The sequence below is a fragment of the Tursiops truncatus genome, chromosome 14 (assembly GCF_011762595.2).
Source record: "Tursiops truncatus isolate mTurTru1 chromosome 14, mTurTru1.mat.Y, whole genome shotgun sequence".
In the NCBI taxonomy this organism is placed as follows: Eukaryota; Metazoa; Chordata; class Mammalia; order Artiodactyla; family Delphinidae; genus Tursiops; species Tursiops truncatus.
In genome coordinates this window covers 27,474,376-27,492,985 of record NC_047047.1, presented here as the reverse complement: position 1 = coordinate 27,492,985, position 18,610 = coordinate 27,474,376, and the positions used below count along the sequence as shown (strand labels likewise).

Sequence of the window (18,610 nt, the reverse complement as noted above, 5' to 3'; positions counted from 1 at the left end):
TTATCATAGCCTCTTGGTATAAGATTTTTTTTAATTCTTTTAAAATGTCTGTTTATTCATGTTCCTTTATAACTAAAACAACAGAAAGGCAGGTTTGAAACTTTCATTCCATAAAAAACAATAGTTTCTTTGTTTTAGTAATCACAACCCATTTTAGTTTGTACACTCCTGATGCATTTAAGCAAAGCATAATTATCAAAGGTTCTTTACTGGTGCTCCCAAATCAAAGAGAAAAATACCAACCCTATAGAAAAATAATCAAAGGACACGGACAGACAGTACACACACACACACACACACACAGTCTTTACACATATGAAGAGATGTTCAGCCTCACTCATACAGTACAAATAAAAACGCTGAAATACCATTTGTCATTATCATATTAGCAAAAACTCAAAAGTCTAAAACACACTTTGCTGAAAATGCTATGGAGAAATGAGCAATCTCATAGACGGCTAGAAGGAGAACAAAATGGTACAACCCCTGTAGAAAGTAATACCTACCAAAGTACAGGTACACTCATTATTTTACCCAGCAATCCCACTTCTGGGAATCGATCCTACAGATACAGTAGGAAATGTACAATAAGAAATTACAGACATTCAAGATTATTCACTGCTGCATTATTTTGTCCAACAAAAGACTGGACATAAGCCAAGTATACAGAAATAGGGAACTGGCTGAATAAACCATAGTATATTTACACTATGTAGCTGTAAAAAAGAATAAGGGAAATCTCTGCATACTGATATGGACAGATCTCCAAAATATATTGATGAAATAATATAAAACTAGGGAGGGTGGGAGGGAGGGAGACGCAAGAGGGAAGAGATATGGGAACATATGTATATGTATAACTGATTCACTTTGTTATAAAGCAGAAACTAACACACCATTGTAAAGTAATTATACCCCAATAAAGATGTTAAAAAAAAAAAAAAAAAAAGAAATAATATAAAACACTAAGCTACAGAACTGCATATACAGTACACTGCTTCTTTTGTAAAAGGGGAGGAGAAAATAAAATCATATATGCCTATATTTGCATTAAAAATACAATGGAAGAATAAACAACAAACTAATAAAATGAGGAATAGAGGGAATGGGAAAAATACTAGATTTATGGTTCATATCATTTTCTTTCCACTTTTTAAATATTTCAAACCCATACAAATAAAGATAATTTACCCATTCATATTTTATTTTCAGAATTATACTAGGTAAAATTTCCAGATGAGTTTCACCAGCACTATATATTTGATCTAATGATAACTAATAAATTCTTCAAATTCAACATAGGAATGATTGCCAAATGCTACTCTCCCATTTAATTTCCCTCTGTGACTACTAATTTTTCTATGGCTTGAATCTAATTGATCAGATAACACACCAGAATAACCTTCCACTGGAAGAGCTTCAATGAAAATTTTTGTTTATTTAGCTCGAATAAAATCAGACTTGGAGCCCAATGCTGATTGAACCAAACCAGCACTGTCTTATCAGCTACAAGAGGGCTTTTTCAGTTTTTCATTTTTCAATTTGCTTGACAAGTCAATGAAGTTATTAAAATAAAACCTAACTTTTCTTTATTAAACCACAAAAAATTCATTATCCTATTCCATATTGTAATTGAAACTTATTTAACACTGTCCACCCCTTTTCCCAAATGTACAAAAATTTTAACTTATTACCAAATGTTAAGCTTTATTTATACAATGTGTACTTAGATCATAACATTTTAGTCACTAAAGTTATCATACTTATATTTGAAAAATTTTAACAATACTGCAAAAATATTTAAGATTCACAGGCATTAGAGGCCAATTATTTTAGATTACGCTTTTGCTGAAGAGAAAGAGGAACTCTAAAATCATATGTAATTCCAAAAAATAAACACTTCCAGCACGCCGAGGTTTTCAAGATTTTCAGCAGTTTTATTTTTTCCTCAAAAGCCTAGTCATATTTTTTAAGACAGTTAATCTACAAATCATTTAATTAACCCCCAAATAATTAACAGTTCATGGTACAATTATTTTATTCTTCTATTCATTCAACAAATATTTATTGAGTACCAACTGTATGCCAGGCACTCTTTCAGGTTTCCAGGATACAGCAGCAAACAAAAGAAACAAAATTCCTCCCCTCCTGGAATACATATTCTAATGAAGGAGACAATTAAAAATTATATCCGTCAGGCAATAGTAAGTGCCACGAAGAAAAATAAAATTCCTCCCCCTTTATTCTCTATTCTAATAAATGGCACCACCATTCACCCATTTAGTTAGGCCAAGAGCCTTGGAATCATGCTTGATTCCTCTGTTTCTTTAACCCCTATAACTAATCCAATATTTTGGCTCTGCTTTCAAAACATATTCTAAATCCAACTACTTCTCATCATCTCCTCCCCAACATCTTACTGCATGCTACAACCATCTCTTAGTCCTTATTACTGCAAATATCCCTTGACTGGTTTTCCTGTTTCTTCTCTTACTCCAATCTTCACACAGCAGCCAGAATGTTCTTTGTTTAACTTAAGTTACAGCATGTCACTTTCCTGCTCAAAACTCTCTTGTACCTTGCCATATCACTTAGAAATAAAATCAGTCTCTTTCTTTGTCTACACTATGTGGACCCTCACTAATTTCCTACCATCACCTCCCATTATGCTTCTCCTGAGTCTTCACACTGTGCCTGCTGTCTGGAAGGTACTTCTCCCAGAGAGCCATATGGCTTGCTCCTTCACTCTTTTCAAACCTTTGCCAGAATAACTTTTTCTAATCACCTAATCAAAACTAATACCCCATCATATGTAACACTAACAACTAAATAACACTATTATTTTATGTATCTATGTGTTTGTTTATTCTGTGAGTGCTCCGCTAGAATGTAAGGTCCAAAAGGGCAGGGACATGTCTATTTTGTTCCCTGCTGTACCCCAGAGCCTGGAAGAGTACCTGGCACATAGAAGTTGTTCCATAAATATTTGTAGAATGAATGCATAAATTAATTCATGAATGAAGCCACCAAAATAATATAGATATATAATACATAACAATGTATAAAACTGTATATAATATGTTAACTGAAAAAGCAAGACACAACATGATAATATTCTTCTAATGTAATAAATATGGAAAAAGCTTAAAAGAAATATACAAATATAAGATTGTGACAGGGTGGTAGGATTAAGTTTTTTGTTGTCTGTTTCTTCTTTTTACAAGTCATTACCTTACATTTATAAATTAAAATATAAAAATTTTATTTTTAGAAGGGAGCTACTACTAAAAAATAAGCAATTAGCAATGGGAGATCATTTCTTTCCCCTCACTGATTGTCAAGGACGGAGTATATCAGTCACCTGAACTGCCTTTATAAAATTGTTTCCCATCTCCTCCTCCATTCTCCAGTCTATATCAAAGTAACCACTTCCAGGGTCTGATTATTGATGAATATTATATCCCTCAGCTGTATGAGTGGAAGGGGAAAAAAAAAGTCAAGAACCACTCCAAACACTAAGTTTTGTAATTAACGTAACTCCAAAAACAGAAATACCTAAGTCCACATAGCAAACTCAAGGGTAAAAGGCAGATGATTCACATTATCGGAGTTACTACTACCTAGCAGGTACAGTGAAGAACGCTTTATCTCCTTTTTTTTTTTTTTTGATACTGTTCCTGCAATGTAGGTGGTATAATCCCCATTTTAAAGATGAGAAAAATTTGCCTACTAGGGTGGTAAATTGCTTATAAAAACAAGTAATTAATTGTTTAAAGAGGTCCATGCGGTGACCAATAATGAGACAGTGTCATAAACCAAGGATTATGATTAACTGGTTTCTGTACAACTTAGGTAACAGGGGAGAGCAGAGGATGGAAAACAAAGCCATGTGGCCAAAGGCACAGAAGTAGTAAGTGGGGAAGCCAGTTCCCCATATTTAATTATCAAATGACACTGAGCTAAACAGCTTTTGAAAATATTTCCCATATTTCTTTTCTGTAAGAGGCAGCTTTACATACAACTTAATTAAATAAGCAAGAGAGAAAATTGTTACTGTACCAAGAATACAGCTTTTTAACAACAAAATACATAAAGCAAAGGTCTAAAAGGAAATGCACCAAAACAACAGCAGCAGTGTTATAGGAGTGTAAGTAATTCTTAATATAGCTTCCAAAATTTTTAAAATGTTGACATAATAGCTTTTTTAATGTTTCAACAATGAAAAAGATCAAATAGGTAAGATTCTATCATTAATACACCTTATGTTAATCTTAAAGCTGAGCAGTATAACACAAAACCATTCCATGAGGTAAGACAAGAATCAGTCCCTAAAGTAAAGTGCTTTACCAAGATCAAATATAGCAATCACATCATTCTTATAACACAAGAACCTCAGAAATGGAAGGCAGCAACTAAGCTAAAAAAGAGAAAACCTTTACCTGAAAACATTAGAGCAAACTTCTTCCCAGGTGAGAGCACTCAACAAGGGAGGTCAAGCTGAACAGCAAAGTCAAACAAACACAATGACAGGGTCTTGAAGGTTACATTTCTGCTACAAATAAGGAATATAAATTTAATGGCAAAAAGACCAAGATAAATCAACCAGAAACATATCTGGGTTAGAAAAATGGCAATCAACAAATGATGCTAGAACTGCATATCAACACGTAAAAGAATGAAAATGAACATCCTTCCTTACACTATAGGCAAAAATTAACTCAAAATGGATCACAGACCTTAATGTAAAGATAAAATTATACAACTCAGGAAAAAAACAAGAGGAAATCTTCATAATCTTGGGTAAAGCAAAGGCTTCCTAGATACAACACCAAAAGCACAAGCAAAAAAATAAAAACTAGATATACTGGACTTACATCAAAATTTAACTTTTGTGCAACAAGAAAAATGAAAAAACAAACCAAAAGAATGGAAGAAAGTATTTGCAAATCCTATTCCTGGTAAGAGACTTATATCCAGAATATATAAAGAACTCTTACAACTCAATAATAAAAAGACAACCGAAGTAAAAACTGAGCAAAGGATCTCAATAGACATTGCTCCAAAAAAGATAAATAAATAATAAGCACATGGGCTTCCCTGGTGGCGCAGTGGTTGAGAGTCCGCCTGCGGGTGCAGGGGACACAGGTTCGTGCCCCGGTCCGGGAGGATCCCACGTGCCGCGGAGCGGCTGGGCCCGTGAGCCATGGCTGCTGGGCCTGCGCGTCCGGAGCCTGTGCTCCGCAACGGGACAGGCCACAACAGTGAGAGGCCGCATACCGCAAAAATAATAATAATAAGCACATGAAAACATTAACCATTAGGGAAATGCAAATCAAAACGACAGTGAGACGCAACTTCGTATCCACTAGGATGGCTAAAATAAAAAAGATACTAACAAGTGCTGACAAGGATATGAAGAAACTGGAACACTTACACATTGCTGGCAGGAATGCAAAATGGTACAGACATTTTGTTAAACAGTTTGGCAGTTCCTCAAAATGTTGTATGATTCCATTTATACAAAGTGAACAGAATAGGCAAACCCATAAAGACAGAAAGTAGTGACTACCTTGGGAAGGGGGACAGAATGAAGAGTGAGTGCTAATGGGTATGGGGTTTCTTTTGGGGGTGATGAAAATGTTCTAAAATTAGACTGTGGTGACCGTTACACAACTCTGTGAATACACTAAAAAACACTGAATTGTATAGTTTAAATGGGTGAACTGTACGGGATATGAATTATATCCCAATAAAGCTACTGTTTTAAAGGCAATGTATTTCACTGTTAAATTTAAAAGTCTGTTTTAAAATCTTAAATAGCAATTAAAACTGAATGTTAATTGCTAGCACCCAGAGAGCAAAGTGAGGAAATGGCTTATTCTGAATAACTGATGTGAAAGAAGACTAGAGATATGTAAACGTGATTTGAAAAATGAAACTATGAAGCTATTGTTCATGAGTGATTTGTGATCACTATTTTAGCATTAGCACTACAAGGCAAGAATCAATATTATTTTAAAAACAAGACATGCCCTAACATCTTATGGGCCTCTTTCCTCATCTGCAAAATCAGGACTTGTAGTTAACAAAATAATTTTTGAGATGAAGACAGAGAAGAAAGAGATGGCTGCTTTCCCAAAAGAATTTGCTAGGCAACAGCCTCTATATGCATGGATAAGCTTGGGACTTTCAGAATTACAGTAAGTAAGGAAAGGCACTCCTTATGATACATGGGAATCAACTAACATTGCATTTACTGTTCAAGCTTAAATAAGGTTAGTTATATAATGAAAAAGTCAAGCCACTGTGGCTCCTCAAACAAAAAGGGATAAAACTGGAAGAATAATTTGGTACCACAAATTATTATTATCTAGTTCCTCTTCACTTACAAAACCTTTCTCAGGAACAGCTAAGAACCCGGTGCCTTAAAAATGCTACCTCAGAAGAAACAGGAAAGACTATGAAGAGGGATAGAGTTTGAGATTTACAGTTAAGAGTAAAGTTAGGGAAGAGAGCCTACGGCCTTTATCAAACCTGTTTAATAACTGTGATGGAAAACCAGGAGATAATGATTATGGAAGTGCACCCAGGGTAAAGCATGAGATGTGAAACATCAAGTCTGTGCATGCTGCTGCCTCTGAATGGAATAAGAAAGAAAGATGAGATCGTCCCCTGTGAATATGGGAAGAACAAGCTAGACTAAAGACAGAGACAGTGTATATTACTTGTATTATAGGATGTTCTAGTAATTGAATCTTGGGTCTGATAGTAAGATTTAGGGTTATCCACCAAAGACCAGACGAGGCCAAAAATGAAAAGCCCCTAATAATGATAAAAAGGAGTCAAGAAAAGCAACTAAAAGTAGTAGGATAGTGCAGCGGTTTTCAAAACTTTTTTTTTTTACCATGTCCCCTTAGGACAAAAGATCCCTAATCCATATACCCCAACAAAACCTGACTTTCCAGTGAAAAAAGAACTCAGTGATAACAATGAGGCAAATCTGTGGGAGAATGGGTAACATATTTTAAACATAATATGTATACTCTTCAGACAAGATAATGGAAAATTACAGGCCAAAATTCAGTTGAACAAATATGCACTACTATTCAGTGGAGAGCTAACATAACAAATCACAACTAAATTGATAACACTAAATTAAGTCATTTATCCTATAAACCAAGAACGACAGCAATTAAAAACCGCAACCAACTCAAGACAACATTAATGGTGTTCTGATGAAGAATCCTTCCTCAAAACTCTGGTAATCCCAACTGTTCCAGCAGGAGCTTTGCTTGGCTGCCAACTATATAGCTCAGCAGCCAAATTTCTTAGTATCCTCAGTAACTCTAATAACATTTTGTTTCATGAAAACCAAATATTAATAACCATTAATAATGTACATAGAATATCAGTAAGTAGTCCTTAGTTTTTATAAAAGTAAAGATAATGAAATGAGGGTCATTCACCCCTAAGAACTCAAGAAAATGTAAAAAGAGAGGAGCATGACGGTCATGATCATAATGCAGTAAGAGACAAAAAGCAAACTACTAAGGATGGTCATGTCCCATGTCCAGGGATGGCACTGGTAAAACTGTGCTAACAATATGCCCTGGAGAAGGAAGCTGTGCGGCTGGAAATGAGGAGTCTAGTCTCCAGCCTGCCCCTCCTTCAAACACTTTCATGAGGCAACTCTCCCCATGAAAAAACAAAGCAGTGAGTAATAACTTTTTTGAGGGGAGGAACAGCGACCCAAGACTGTACACGGCGGGTAAGATAATTCTCTCTGTTGGCTGCATGGAGACCAGAAGGTGCCACAGGAAGGACGAAGATAAGTTAGTTCTAGGGCACTAATAAACTGAGGGGAAAGAAAAAGGTAGTTTGAAATTGCGCTTGGTGAGTAATTAACATAAAGTACTGGTAGATGGTGATCCCCAACTGAGGCAGAAAAACAGAGATTAAGAATGCAGACTCTGGATCCAGAATGCGTGAGCAGGAATCACGACTCTCCTAATTTATTTTCTCTGTGACCTTGGGCAAGTCACTTAACCTCTCTGTGCATCATCTGTAAAAGGAGGGCAATAATAGTACCTTCCTAATAGGGCTGTTGTGCAGTTTGAATAAGTTATACTTGTAAATCGCTTAATAAATGTCTTGCACTTTACATAGTAAGTGGTACCTAAGTTTTGTTAAATAAGTTGAGGTGGGTGGCGGCTTGTTTTGACAACTCCAAATAAAATGGGGGTGTGTGGGCAAAGTAATGGTCACAGGGAACGGAGGGGAGATAACGTCTCTTCGGTGAGGAGTACCAGGAGGCTGCACACTTGGGGAGGTCGTCCTCCTGACAGGGCTCAGCGAGCACCCGCTCACAGGAGACGCTGAAGGAAACTTCCCTCCTTCCAGGCCTAGGATTTTCAAGAACTCGAATCTGAGAAGTGGTTGTGATTCTGAGGCAAGAGTTTAATTTCCGAGCAAGAGACCGTGGGGTGAATTCTGTTTTGCCTGAAGAGCAGGTCTTGGGTCTAGGGCAGGACGGGGTTTGAGTCGGAGACAGAAGGGTGATGTCCTCAGTGGGAAAGCTCTGCTAAAAGCCACCACCTGCCGGGCGCGCTCCCGCTGCCCGCGCCGGTCTAGCCTCGGAGGGAGAACGACGGCTGCCCCAGCCCCAAGGGAGGCAGGAGCCTACAGAGTAACGGGGCTGCCGGCGCCGACGGTCGGGAAGGGACCCCCCCGGCGAGACTGCGGAGGGGGACCCGCCTCACCGAGGGTGGAGGTCGCTCGCCTGGCTCTCCGAAGGGAGGGGCCGGCGCTGGCCCTGAGTGTGGCCGGCCCGGCGCACAGCCCGGAGGAAGCCTGCCCCCGGATCCCGCCCGTGCCCGCCCATCTGTGGCCCCGGTACCCAGGGTACCTGAGCGTGGGCCCGATGCAGGCCGTGTCGGTGCTCTCGATCTCTCGGAGGATCCGCTCGTGCTCCGCCGCTGTCTCCAGGCTCTCCGCCTCCGCCATCTTACCCCGCTCCATAGACTGGGGGTGCCCGGCAGCGCGTGCCCTCCTTCAGCTCGGCTCACCTTTCGCTCGCTCGCGCTCTCTCTCTCTCCCTCTCTCCCTCTCTCTCGCTCTCTCTCTCTCTCTCTCTCTCTCGCTCCTCTCTCTCACCCCAGTCTCCAGAGCCTCCTGAGCCTCCTGCTACCCGCAGGACGACCCCTCCCTCACATGCGGCACGCCCCCTAACGTCCCCGCGTCCGCAGACGTTCCGCGCAATGCCCGCTGGGATTGTAGTTCTCTGGGAGATGGGGTTCCACACGTTATTCATTGAATCGGCAAACGTGTTAAAAGCTCCGCTCTAAGGCAGGAACAGTTAAGGACTTCATATGCAACGGAGATTAAGTCCGGCAATGGCACTAAACCTACAAATTCTTAAGACCCATGCCTCAAAGTGCAAAAGCCTCTATACGCACGAATATTAAGAAAGGACGAACTAGGTTTCTGCGGACAGCGATCTTACAAGTTAACAGGGAGGAAAAGCTCAAAACTAAGAAACCCGAAACTAAGAGATAAGGCATAATGTACCTGTAAGCCAGTTCAGAGAATCGAGCACAGTGATCACTTCTGGCTGCGAAGGATTCATTGAGAGACTAAGCCTGAACATTTTTTAAAGATGTGATTGCAAGGTGTGAGGAGCACCCAGAAGGCCAACAAAAACTTCATTTGCACTGGTGTGTAGAGAAGTAGTAGCAAGAGATGGGGCTGGAAAAGCATCTTGGAAAAGGAATACTGGGAAGAGAAATTTGTACTTTATTCTAATGGCTCCACTGGTCCAACAACCAACTGCATCAAAAGCACCTTGGATCCTTTTTTTTAATACAGACCAAAGGTCCTACATATGGACATTCTTATCCAGGCATCTGCATTTCATAAATTCACCAGATTAGAATTTTTAAATCATATTTATTGATCACTGCTTGAGTTTTAAAATATAACACAATGACTGGGAATCCACTGAAGGTTTTTAAGAAGAGTAGTGACACAAACCAAATCTTGGCCTTAGGAAACTTGATCTAAAGCAAGTGTGCAAGGTGGACAGAAATAGAAAATTTGGAGACAGGAAAATGCGATAGAAAATGTTAAGGCCTAAACCAGGGAAGTGGCAATGAGAATGAAAAAGAATGGACAAGTAGGAAAAGCATTGTAAAAGCAGAATTGGCATGATTTACTAGGTATGGGGAAGGAGGATGTTTGGTATTACTCCAAGGTTTGGAGCAGAGTAACCGGGAGAATGGTGCCATCAACAAAAAAAGGCATGTAAGAACCAAACTGGAAGTTGAGGCTAAATAATTTATGCCACGGATAATTATGCAATCATCAAGGAGAAAGAGAAAAGACTCTATATTCAGATATGAAACTGTCTTCAAATTGTAGGGTAGAGTGAAAAAATGCATGAAACAGTATATAGAGCATGTTTTCATTTAAAAAAAAAATTCAAGCAACCTAAGTGTCCATCAGCAGATGAATGGGTAAAGAAGATGTGGTATACACACACACACACACACACACACACACACACACACACACACACATAATGGAATACTACTCAGCCATAAAAAAGAATGAAATGTTGCCATTAGCAACAGCATGGATGATGGACCTAGAGGGTATTATGCTAAGTGCAATAAGTCAGACAGAGAAAGACAAATATTGTATGATACCACTTATATGTGGAATCTAAAAAAATAAAATAACTAGTGAATACAAGAAAAAAGAAACAGACTCACAGATATAGAGAACAAACTAGTGGTTACAAGTTGGGAGAGGGAAGTGGGGAGGGGCAAGATGGGAGAGGGGATTAAGAGGTACAAACTACTATGTATAAAATGAATAAGATACAAGGATATATTGTACAGCACAGGGAATATAACCAATATTTTATAACTATAAATGGGATATAACCTTTAAAAATTGTGAATCACTTTGTTGTACACCTGAAACTTATATAATATTGTACATCAACTATACTTCAGGAAAAAGAGAAAAGGAGATTAACAGCAAGGTCATACTGTATAGCACAGAGGACTATATTCAATATCCTATGATAAACCATAATGGAAAAGAATATTTAAAAAAAGAATGTAGGCGCTTCCCTGGTGGCTCAGTGGTTGGGAGTCTGCCTGCCAATGCAGGGGACATGGGTTCGAGCCCTGGCCCGGGAGGATCCCACATGCTGCAGAGCAGCTGAGCCCGTGTGCCACAGCTACTGAGCCTCCACTCTAGAGCCCACGAGCCACAACTGCTGAGCCCACGTGCCACAACTACTGAAGCCTGCACGCCTGGGGCCTGTGCTCCACAGCAGGAGAGGCCACAACAGTGAGAGGCCCGCGCACCACAACGAAGAGTGGCCCCCACTCGCCACAACTAGAGGAAGCCCACGCACAGCAACGAGTACCCAACACAGCCATAAATAAATAAATAAATTTATTTTTTTTAAAAAAAGAATGTATATATGCTGTACAGCAGTAATTAACACAACATTGTAAATCAACTATATTTCAAGGGAAAAATGCAAGTGGAATTGATTGTAGAATCTTTTTGTTTGGTTGAATAAAAAACTGAACAGATATATTTGTTGAAAAAAAAAAGGAAAAAACCAAAAAGAATACTGTATCGCATAATTGAAAGTAGCTAATTGACTAGATCTTAAAAATTCTCACCACAAGAAAAAAAAAAAGTTCTGTAACTACGTATGGTGACGGATATTAACTACACTTATTTCACAACATATACAAATATCAAATCATTACGTTGTACACCAGAAATTACTAATGTTGTAAGTCATTTATACCTCAATTAAAAAAATCACGGGACTTCCCTGGTGGTCCAGAGGTTAAGACTCCACACTCCCAATGCAGAGGGCCTGGGTTCGATCCCTGGTCAGGGAACTAGATCCCGCATGCCTCAACTAAGAGCCCGCATGCCGCAACTAAAGATCCTGCATGCCACAACTAAAGATTCCACTCGCCACAATGAAGATCCCAAGTGCCACAACTAAGACCCAGGGCAGCCAAATAAATAAATAAATAAATATATTTTTTTTTAATCACAAAGAAAAAATTCATATATATGCCTATATATACATAAAATACTACACAGATAGAATATTTCTGAAAGGATATCCAAGGAACTGTCAACAGTAGTGGCAGCCAGGAGAGAGATTGGGAGGAAGGGTCCTGAAGTAGGAGGAAGATAATTTTTACTATGTATGCACTTTTGGAATTCTTTCCCTCATGTATGTACTGCTTTTTGTAGTTAATAACTACAAAAAAAATTGTAGTTATTCATTAAAAATACATTTTAAAAATAAACCAGTAGTGAGGAGAATGGATTACAAGTCCTGGTTTGCAAGGAACTGAGCAAGTGGCTAAACCTGTCTGTTTCTAGATAATCTCTGGCTGTCCTCACCTTGTTTCATTACTCATGCTTAAACAATTTCAGACAGACATAGGAGAGGTAGGGAGAGTATGGAGCCTTCTGTATTTTTAAAGACCTCTTGAAATATATGAAAGAAGATCCCTTCAATCATCAATTTTAGCGTCTCACTCGGCAAAAAGCTTTTTGTATGTACATCACAGGAAGAAGACGAGTATGTAGACCAGAAATGTATAGTAGTGGTTAAACTAGCTTCTGCCACTGTCAGCAGGGGTTTTTTTTAGCCCCCTCAGAAGCCAGAGATCTCACATGAGTTCTTACCAGCAAGGGTGTGTGAGTTTGGAGTGACTAGTGTAGGAAACTCGAATGAAGATGGCCTAACATGAATGCCCTCTAAATAGAATGTCAGGTCAGTGTGGAATGACCAGAAGAGTACCAGACTAAGACTTGGGGCCCTTTAGTTCAGTTCCAGTTTAGCAGTTAAAATGTATTGGGCACTTTCTGGTGCCAAGCACAATACAGAAAGTAAGCACTTCATATTCACCATTAAGTCCTTACAACAATCCTTTGCTATAGATATTATATATCTCATTTTACACATGAGAAAGCTGAGAGATTAGGTAATACCTCAAGCCTCACAGTGTAAGTGATCACACTGATATTCAAACTCAAGTCAATCTCATTCCAAACTCTATTTCCTGACCATTCAGCCATACTGTCCCACCCACCCCCTCCATTGCCACGCATTTATTGTGTGAACTTAAGCAAATCATTCTGCCTCTCCGCATCTGCTTCCACATTAGTATAATGGATTGTATCATTTCTCAGACCCCTTCCTGATCACTTTGAAGCCCTCTTCAAAGAACTACCTCTTTCTCCTCATTCACTGTAAATGAACCGATTTTTCGTCTCCTGCCTCAGTAGATTTACAGCCTCTCAATACTCTTCACTGCCATGTTTAAACTGTTCTTCTGACCCCCTAATTTCTCAGCCTTCCTGATGAAGTAGGGCACCAGATTGAGCTGTGGTCATGCTCCTCAGAAATTCAACCACTTGGCTCACAGATTCCCTATCCACCTCATTCTCTGCCATCATCCTGAGACACTTCAACATCAACATGGATAACCCACCCAATACCTTGACTTCATGGATCCCAACTATGCCAACCATGTTCCTCATGCCACTTAGGCAATGCATTCACAGCCTCACTTTTTCCTTTACGTTCTATTAACATTGCTCTATTGGCAAGACTACAAGCTCTGAAATTCCTCTCTGTGCCCCCTTTCCATCCACCTCTTCCTCTGCTTAATTTCCATGGGGCCTACACATTACTCTAATCCTTGTCTTCATTTCTGATTTTTATAAAATCTGTTGGCATTTTGCCCTTCTATCCTGAATTTTCTTCTATCCAAGCTTCCGATTCAGAGAGATCTGAGTTTGATCCCTGGCTTCTCCATTAATCAGCAGGTGAGTTTGAGTAAGTTATGTGGCTTCCATAAGCTACAGTTTTCTCAGGTATAAAATGGAGTTTATAATATCTACCTTAGGCATTTGTAAGTATTAAGAATACTTAATGTAAGGGGCCCAAAACAGGGCTTGGCAGAATAAAAGTTAGAAGCTACTCACCCCGTGTTTCCATACTTCCATGAGCCACCAATTTGACTAAACCATTTCTAAATCTTTAGCTTCCTTTAACATCTTGATCTTCATCATACCAACACTGCCAATTCCTCCCCCTTCTGTCATGGAGACAAAAGGTTGTGACCATGGCAACTAGCACCACAGCACATTTGTGTTGCTCAGTATCATTTGGACCCTCAAGGCTATTCAACCATCCTTTGACTTCTATTTCCGCTCACAGCACCCATTTATAATCCTTTCCTCTCTACTTAAAATCCTAGACCTGCTTCTATCCTTCTTGCTCTTAGAAAAGACATTTGCCTCCCACTTCACTGAAATGACCACCATTCATTATGAAAACTTCAACTTCCCTACTGTTCACCATCTTTTCATCCAACTCTTCCTCATCTCCTGTGTAAGAGAAATGGGGATCACTGTCACCTGCTGAAGTCAACTTCTCCTCTGGGAAAAGTTCCCACAACTATTTACCTTCCCTCTTACAGCTTCAGACGTTCCTTCTTTTCTTTACGTTGATCAGTATACATATGCTTGAGTCTTTCCAAATAAAAATCTCTCCTTTCAAACTGGATAACCAAATGCAGAAGAATGAAACTGGACCCTTATCTTACATCAGACACAAAAATTGACTCAAGATGGATTAAAGACCTAAAGGTAAGACCAGAAACTGTAAAACTACTAGAAGAAAACACAGAGTAATTGGTCTTCGTAACAATTTTTTTTGGATGTGATGCCAAAAGTGCAAGCAAAACAAGCAAAAATGAACTAGTGGGACTACATCAAACTAATGATTTTTTTCTCTGCCCAGAAAAAAAAAAAAAAAGCAGAACAAAAACAAAACTATCATTGAAATGAAAAGGTAACATACCAAATGGTAGAAAATATTTGCAAATCATATATCTGATAAGGGGTTAATATCCAAAATAAAGAACTCATACAACTCAATAACAAAACAAAACAAACAAACAATAAAAAAACCAATTGAAAAATGGGCAGATCTGAATAGACTTTTTTTCTTCCAGTTTTATTGAGATATAATGGACGTACAACACTGTATAAGTTGAAGGTGTACAGCACAATGATTTAATTTACATTCATCATGAAATGATAAGATTAGTGAATATCTATCATACCATATAGATACAAAATTAAAGACATAAGAGAAAAACTTTTTTCTTATGATGAGAACTCTTGGATTTACTCTTGGATTTACTTTCATATATGACATACAGCAATGTTAATTACATTTATTATGTTTTACATTACATATCTTTTACTTGCTTATCTTATAACTGGAAGTTTGTGCTATTTGACAACCTTCATCCAATTCCCCCTCCCCCTATCCCCTGTTTCTGGTAACCGCATATCTGATCCCCTTTAATATGAGTTTGTTTGTTTGGTTGGTTTTGAAGTATAATTGATTTACAACACTATGTTAGTTCCTGTTTAATGACATAGTGATTTGGTGTTTTTATACTTTTCAAAATGATCACAACAGTAAGTCTAGTTGCACTACGTCATTATAAAAACATACTAAAATTATTGGCTATATTCCCCACACTGTACATTTTATACCTGTGACTCATTTATTTTGCAGCTGGAAGTTTGTACCTCTTAATCTCCCTCACCTATTTCTTTCCTCCCCCATACCCCTCCCCTCTGGTAGAACCATGTTTCTTCTCTGTATCTATCTGTATCTATGAGTCTGTTTCTGTTTTCTTTTTTTTTTTTTTTTTGCGGTACGCGGGCCTCTCACTGTTGTGGCCTCTCCCGTTGCGGAGCACAGGCTCCGGACGTGCAGGCTCAGCAGCCATGGCTCACGGGCCCAGCCGCTCCGCGGCATGTGGGATCTTCCCGGACCGCAGCACGAACCCGTGTCCCCTGCATCGGCAGGCAGACTCTCAACCATTGCGCCACCAGGGAAGCCCTGTTTCTGTTTTCTTATATTTGTTCCTCTGTTTTATTTTTCAGATTCCACATATAAGTAAAATCATACAGTATTTGTCTTTGTCTGACCTATGTCACTTAGCATAATACTCTAGGTCCATCCATGTTGTCACAAATAGCAAGATATATATGTGTGTGTTTATTATATATATGTGTATGTCTTTTTTATTATTCATATATATATATATATATATATATATATATACCACATCTTCTTATCCATTCATCCATTCATGGGCACATGGGTTTCTGCCACATCTTGGCTATTGTAAATAATGCTGCAATGAACATACGTGTGCATATAACTTTTCTAATCACTGTTTTTGTTTTCTTCAGATAAATATCCAGGAGTGAAATTGCTATTTTTTGAGGAATCTCCATACTGTTTTGCACAGTGGCTGTACCAATTTACATTCCCACCAGAGTGTACAATGTTTCTCTTTTCTCCACATCATTGACAACACATGTTATTTCTTGTCTTTTTGATAATAGCCATTCTGACAAGTGTGAAGTGATATTTCATTTGCGGTTTTGATTTGGATTTCCTTGATGACTAGTGACGTTCACCACTTTTTCATGTGCCTATTGGCCACGTGCCATCTGTATATCTTCTTTGGAAAAATGTCTCTTCAGATCCTCTGCACATTTTTTAATCCAGTTGTTTGTTCTTTTGATGTTGACTTATATGAGTTCCTTGTATATTTTGGATATTAACCCTTTATTTAATATACCTTTTGCAAATATCTTCTCCCATTCAGTAGGTGGCCTTTTGGTTTTTTTGATAGTTTTCTTTGCTATGCAAAAGCTTTTTAGTCCCACTTGTTTTTTTCTTTTTTGATTTTTTTTTTTTTTTTGGCTTTGAGTCCCTTGCCTGAAGAGACATATCAAAAAAATATTAGTAAGCTGTCAAAGGGAGTATTGCCTATGTTTTTTCTTCTAGATGTGTTATGGTTTCAGGTCTTACATTTAAGTCTTTAATCCATTTTGAATTTATTTTTGTTCATGGTATGAGAGAGTAGTCCAGTTTGATTCTTTTGCATGTAGCTGTCCAGTTTTCCCAAAACCATTTATTAAAGAGGATGTCATTTACCCATTGTATATTCTTTCATCCTCGATTGTAGGTTAATTGCCCATATAACTTTGGGCTCATTTCTGGGCTCTCTATTCAGTTCCATTGATCTGTGCGCTTGCTTTTGTGCCAGTACCATATGGTTTTGATGACTGGAGCTTTGTAGTATAGTTCAAAACCAGGGAGCATGATATCTCCAGTTTTGTTCTTCTTTCTCAAGATTGTTTTGGCTATTTGGGGTCCTTTGTGTTTCCATACAAATTTTAGAATTATTTCTAGTTCTGTGAAAAATGCTGTTGGTATTTTGATAGGGATTGCATTGAATCTGTAGATTGCCTTGGGTAGTACAGTCATTTTAGCATTATTAAGTATTCCAATCCATGAACATGATATATCTTTTTATCAGTTTGTGTTGTCTTCAATTTCTTTCACCAGTGTCTTACAGTTTTTTGAGTGCAGGTCTTTTACTACCTTAGATTTATTCCTAGGTATTTTATTCTTTGTGATGCAATTGTAGAAGAGACTGCTTTCTTAATTTTCCTTTCCAATAGTTTGTTGTTATTGTATAGAAACACAACAGATTTCTGTATATTAACTTTCTATCCTGCAACTTTACCAAATTCATAGATGAGCTCTAGTAATTTGTTGGTACTGTTTTAAGAATGTTCTATGTATAGTATCATGTTGTCTGCAAACAGTGATTGCTATGGCTAAGACTTCCAATACTAAGTTGAATAGAAGTAGTGAGACGGGGCCTCCTAGTCTTGTTCCTGATCTTAGAGGAAATTCTTTCAACTTTTCACCATTGAGCATGATGTTAGCTGTGGGCTTATCATATACGGCCTTTATTATGTTGAGGTATGTTCCCTCTATACTCACTTTGTTGAGAATTTTTATCATAAATGCAAGTTGAATTTTGTCAAAAGCTTTTTCTCCACCTATTGAGATGATACACAATTTTTATTTTCAAATAGTTTACGTGGTATATCACATTAACATTGCAGATATTGAACCATCCTTGCATCCCTGGGATAAATCCCACTGGATCATGGTATGATCCTTTTAATGTATTATTTAATTTGGTTTGCTAGTATTTTGTTGAGGATCTTTTAATGTATGTTCATCAGTGATAGTGACCTGTAATTTTCTTTTTTTTGATATCTTTGTCTGGTTCATTAACCTTTTCTTTTTTTTTTTTTTTTAGTCTCTGTTTCTTTTATTTCTGCTCTGATCTTTGTGATTTCTTTCCTGCTACTAACATTAGCTTTTATTTGTCCTTCTCTTTCTAGTTCTTTTAGGTGTAAGGTTAGGTTATTAATCTGAAATTTTTCTTGTTTCCTTTGGTAGGCTTGTATCACTATAAACTTCCCCCTTAGAACTGCTTTTGCTGCATCCCATAGATTTTGGAACATTGCATTTTCATTTTCATTTGTCTCCAGGTATTTTTTTATTTCCTATTTGATTTCCTCAGTGATTCATTGGTTGTAGCATAGTGTTTAGCCTCCACATCTTTGTGTTTTTCTTTTCTTTTTTTTTTAA

General features: G+C 38.0%; 1 protein-coding gene across 12 annotated transcripts in view; it reads right to left on the bottom strand.

Moving 5' to 3' along the window:
• The window catches only part of EXOC6B (exocyst complex component 6B), a 710,711-nt gene extending 701,503 nt beyond the window's left edge, over positions 1-9,208 (bottom strand). For 7 of the 12 annotated variants that reach the window (XR_012325649.1, XM_073791255.1, XM_033838291.2 and 4 more), the window contains exon 1: positions 8,906-9,207. Coding sequence is in view for 9 of the 12 variants with exons in the window: in XM_073791255.1 (XP_073647356.1) it covers positions 8,906-9,018 (113 nt within the window). In the remaining 3 variants the exon portion in view is untranslated. Of the gene's footprint in view, positions 1-8,905 lie in introns of all 12 variants that reach the window. The other 5 variants (XR_012325650.1, XM_033838288.2, XM_033838286.2 and 2 more) reach the window with 3 other exon arrangements.
• Positions 9,209-18,610: the final 9,402 nt, after the last annotated feature.